Here is a 3,914-nt window from a genome sequence, read left to right on the forward strand (position 1 = left end):
CCCCCCGCCACCGCCGCGCCAGGCAGGACTCAACACCCCTGCCCCTACCGCCCCTACCCTGCAGATCAAAGGCGGGCTCCAGAGCCTCACCTTCAGCAGCAGCGTGGACACCAGCCAGTGAGTGCACAGGGTGGGGGGGCGGGGCCGGGGCACCTGGGCCGGGAGGCCACTGGGGTTGGGCCGGGCCGGGCTGAGGCTCCAGAGGCCCCCACCTTGCACCCCGCCCCCAGGAAGCCCAACACGCTGAAGCAGAAGAACGGCTTCCCACCCAACTTCATCCACTCCCTGGACTCCTCGCACATGATGCTCACGGCCCTGCACTGCTACAGGTGCACCAGGGCTGGGGACCCCGCGGTGGGTGCCGCCCGCTGGAGATGGGGTCAGGCGAGGACCGAAGCTCTGGGGGTCTGGGGGACCTGGTGCCCCGGAGGCGACAGGCCTCAAGGCAGGGAGGGGTTGGGATGCGGCTGACTGGGCAGGGGAGGGGCTCCAAGTGTGAAGCTGGCCCTCGGAGGGTCCCCGGGCCCGGCCTGCTTTGTGGCCTGCTGTTGACATGTGTGGACCTGCTGGGGCAGGCAGAGGGTGTCTAGTTTCTCACGGTTCTGTTAGAAATGGCTGCTCCTGTAGGGGGTGTGTGGCCGCACTGAGCCAGACTGCTGGGCGAGTTCTCTTCTTCCTGTGCCCCCCTGGGGTGGCTCGGGGACCCCCGGGATGGAGCCCTGTGGTGGAAGGGGGCCCAGCCTCAGCCGTCCCCTACGGGAAGCTGAGAATCAGTTGGGTGGCAGCGGGGGGTAGGGTGGCAGAGAGGCTTCTTCCTAAGAGGAGAACTTGTCACTTGCCTGCCGAGGGGCACGTGTGGCGCACAGACAGCTGCTGGAGTGTGCGGGGGTGAGGGGCGAGGGGAGAGTGGGCGTCACTGGACAGTGGGCCCCCCGGCTGAGCGGAGGGGAGGGGCTTGAGGTGAGAGCTGGGCCAGTGCTGGGCGGCGGTGGGGTGTGGATTGTGAGGGAGGGGACCTCAAGGCGTGGCCTCTCCACGGGGGCCCCTCACTGCTGCCGCAGGAAGGGCCTGACCTTCGTCTCGGTGCACGACTGCTTCTGGACCCACGCCGCTGACATTGCGGTCATGAACCAGGTGCAGGCCCACCCCCACTAGGGCGGACACCCCCGGCTCTCGCGCCCCCAACCTCATCCCCTCCTGACCTGGGAAGCCCGGGCCCCCTGCCCCTTGGGCCCGGTTCCTGGCTGCTGACTCCCCCCACCCCGCTGTCGCAGGTCTGCCGCGAGCAGTTCGTCCGTCTGCACAGCCAGCCCATTCTCCACAACCTGTCCAGGTTCCTGATCGAGCGGTTCTGCTCCGACCCCAGGTGAGGTTCCCCCCCCCACAGCCCAGCACCGCAGAGGCCGCTCGCCCCCCCAGGCCGCCCCAGCCTTACCCCCACCCGGCCTTTGCCCTCAGGACCTCCAAGAGCATCTGGGTCTCCAGGCTGACGGACACGCTGCTGTCTGTGCCCAAGGCAGGTGAGGCCCAGGGCTGGACAGCGGCTCACGGGCTGGGGGCGGGGCCTTCCCCAGGGCCCGCCCCCAGCCTTCTGCTCTGCTCTGCCCTGCAGGGACGTTCAACCTGGAGCAGGTGAAACGCTCCACGTACTTCTTCAGCTGAGGGCCTGTGCCGCCTCCCTGTTCCTTAGTGTGAATAAAGGTCTGTCACCACGTGGGGGCTGCTTGCCTCGGGGAGGGGCGGGCTGCGCGCCGCGTCCAGGCGGAGCGATCATACGCGGCAGGCTGGGCGCCAATGCTGTCGTTTATTGCGCGGAATGGGGGCGTGGGGCTTAGTGGGGCGTGGGGGGCGCGGGGGGCGCTGCTGCCTCGGCTCGTCAGTACATTCACCATGACGGCAGGGACTCCCCAGGCTCGCCCCCACGCTGGGGTGCTGGAGGGCGTGGTATGTGCCCACTCCAGGGCGGTCACCGCGGACGCGCGTGGACAGGGACCAGACTGGTTATTGCGTGAGCGCGATGGGGGCAGCGGGAAGCCGGCGGGCTAAGTATTGCACTTAAAAACAGATCCTCATTGGAGGGCGAGGGCGGGCGAGGGCGGGCGAGGGCGGGCGCGGGCGGGGCTCCACGGCCCTCTCCCCTTGGCCCCGGCCGGCCTGTCCCCGCTTCACAGTTGGGGGAACTGAGGCACCGAGGTGAAGGGAGCCCCCTCGCCCGCGCGCGCGGGGCCGGGCCGCCGGGGGCAGGGGCGATGTGGGTGGGCTCAGGGCGATGGGTGGCTTGGCGGGGGTGTCCCGCCGGCCCGGGTCGCCCGTCCGACTACAACTACCTACGTCTCCTCTATGGCTTCTGGGGCGGGCGGCCCGGGCTGCGCAATGGCATGGCTTTGGTCTGAGTGACAGCCCCGCCCCGGCCTGGCTGGGCCACAGGGCGGCGCGCAAGGGTCACAAGTTGGACGAGAGGCGTGAGCGCGCGGAGTCCGGCGGGTCGGGTCCGCTGGTGGCGCCAGGTGAGGGTGAGGGCGAGGCCGAGTCCCTGCGGTCCGGGCTGGGCGCTGCGGCCCGGGCGGCGGGCGCAGGCCCCAGGCGCGGCGTGGAGCTGCTGGCCGGGCGCACCGAGGCTCCGGGGCCGGGGCCGGGGCCGGGTGCGCCGTGGGGCAACGAGGGCTGCGAGGCGGACAGCGGGCGCGAGGCGCGGCTCAGGCGGCGTGTGGGCAGCGCGGGCCCGGCGCAGGGCGCGGCGGGTGAGCCAGGCACGCCGCCATAGGGCGAGGTCCGCGGTGCCCGGGGGCTGGAGGGCGCGCCCGGGGGGCTGGCAGCAGGCGCGGGCCCGGGCGAGGCAGCGGTGGGCGCGGGCCCGGGGGGCAAGCGGCGCACGAGGCGCGGCGAACCGAGCGCCAGGGGCCCAACGAGTGGGTGTGCCACCTGCGGGCAGAAGCTCATGGCCACGGCCTGCTGCAGCGTGGCGATGGCCGAGGCGCCCTGCGGCGGCGGCGGCGGCGGCGGGAAGAGGCCGACGCGCTGGCCCAGTTCGGCCTGCTGCACCATCTCGCGGTCGTACTTGACGATCTCCTGGATGATGGCGTTCTCCTGGTTGTTGAACACGCCCGAGTTGAGGTCATGCTGCACCTTGTGCAGCAGGATCGAGTTCTTCTTGCCTGGTTTAGGGGAGGGGGGCGCGTCAGAGTTGCCTGCTGCCGTGCGCTGCACACACGCATGGAGCGCCTTTGCGTGCAGTAGGCCTGCATCTGAGTGCCTGCTCTGTACAGCCAGCACGAATGGAGCCCCTCCTGCATACAGCAAACATGCCAAGTGTCTGCTGTGTATAGGAAGCTGAACTCGTACACCTACCGCATACGGCAAGCGTGAATCAGGCACCTCTGTGTGTAGCAAACAAACACATCAAGCACCTGCTTCACACACAAAGCAAGTATGAGACACCCCAATCCTGCTGGCATGCATGGAGCACTTCCTGTATACAGCAAGCATGTATTGTGCACCTGCTGTGTACACCACGCAGGTATCAGACACTTACTGTGCACAGCAGCACACGCAGACTCCTGCCTGTACACGGCCGGCATGCTGAATGCCTACCGTGTACGTAGCAAGAATGGGTTGAGTGCTTACTGTATATAGCAAACAAACACATCTAAGCAGATACTGTACAGAGCAAAATTTTAAGCGCCTCTTATAATATAAGCGTGTTGAGTGCTTTCTGCGTACTGGGAAGTCTTAACAACTCTTCCCTACTGCACCCCATTTTGCTTTTCCAGCCATTCGCTGTCTTTATTCCCACACATAGCACCAAGGGCCTCTACCTCTCTGAATCCTGCTCTAGTCTTCAGCAAGTCCTTAGCCATTTCTAAGGTTCCCCCTGCCCGGCCACCTCTCCCTTTACCCAAAGCCACCCCCCCCCC

At 67.7% G+C, this 3,914-nt stretch overlaps 2 protein-coding genes across 3 annotated transcripts in view; one reads left to right on the forward strand and one right to left on the reverse strand.

Annotated features, from left to right (window-relative positions):
• The window catches only part of POLRMT (RNA polymerase mitochondrial), a 14,918-nt gene extending 13,077 nt beyond the window's left edge, over window positions 1–1,841 (forward strand). Inside the window, exons 16-21 of one of the 2 annotated variants that reach the window (XM_007460419.1) lie at window positions 65–117; window positions 231–329; window positions 1,062–1,134; window positions 1,275–1,366; window positions 1,459–1,520; window positions 1,613–1,841. In XM_007460419.1, coding sequence (XP_007460481.1) covers window positions 65–117; window positions 231–329; window positions 1,062–1,134; window positions 1,275–1,366; window positions 1,459–1,520; window positions 1,613–1,662 — 429 coding nt within the window. In that variant the 3' untranslated portion in view covers window positions 1,663–1,841. The remainder of the gene's footprint in view (window positions 1–64; window positions 118–230; window positions 330–1,061; window positions 1,135–1,274; window positions 1,367–1,458; window positions 1,521–1,612) is intronic. The other variant, XM_007460420.1, reaches the window with a different exon arrangement.
• The window catches only part of HCN2 (hyperpolarization activated cyclic nucleotide gated potassium and sodium channel 2), a 23,554-nt gene continuing 21,427 nt past the window's right edge, over window positions 1,788–3,914 (reverse strand). The window contains 1 exon segment of the mRNA XM_007460418.1: window positions 1,788–3,155. Coding sequence (XP_007460480.1) covers window positions 2,443–3,155 — 713 coding nt within the window. The 3' untranslated portion in view covers window positions 1,788–2,442.

This window comes from Lipotes vexillifer, unplaced genomic scaffold, assembly GCF_000442215.2.
Source record: "Lipotes vexillifer unplaced genomic scaffold, Lipotes_vexillifer_v1.1 scaffold225, whole genome shotgun sequence".
NCBI classification, from domain to species: domain Eukaryota; kingdom Metazoa; phylum Chordata; class Mammalia; order Artiodactyla; family Lipotidae; genus Lipotes; species Lipotes vexillifer.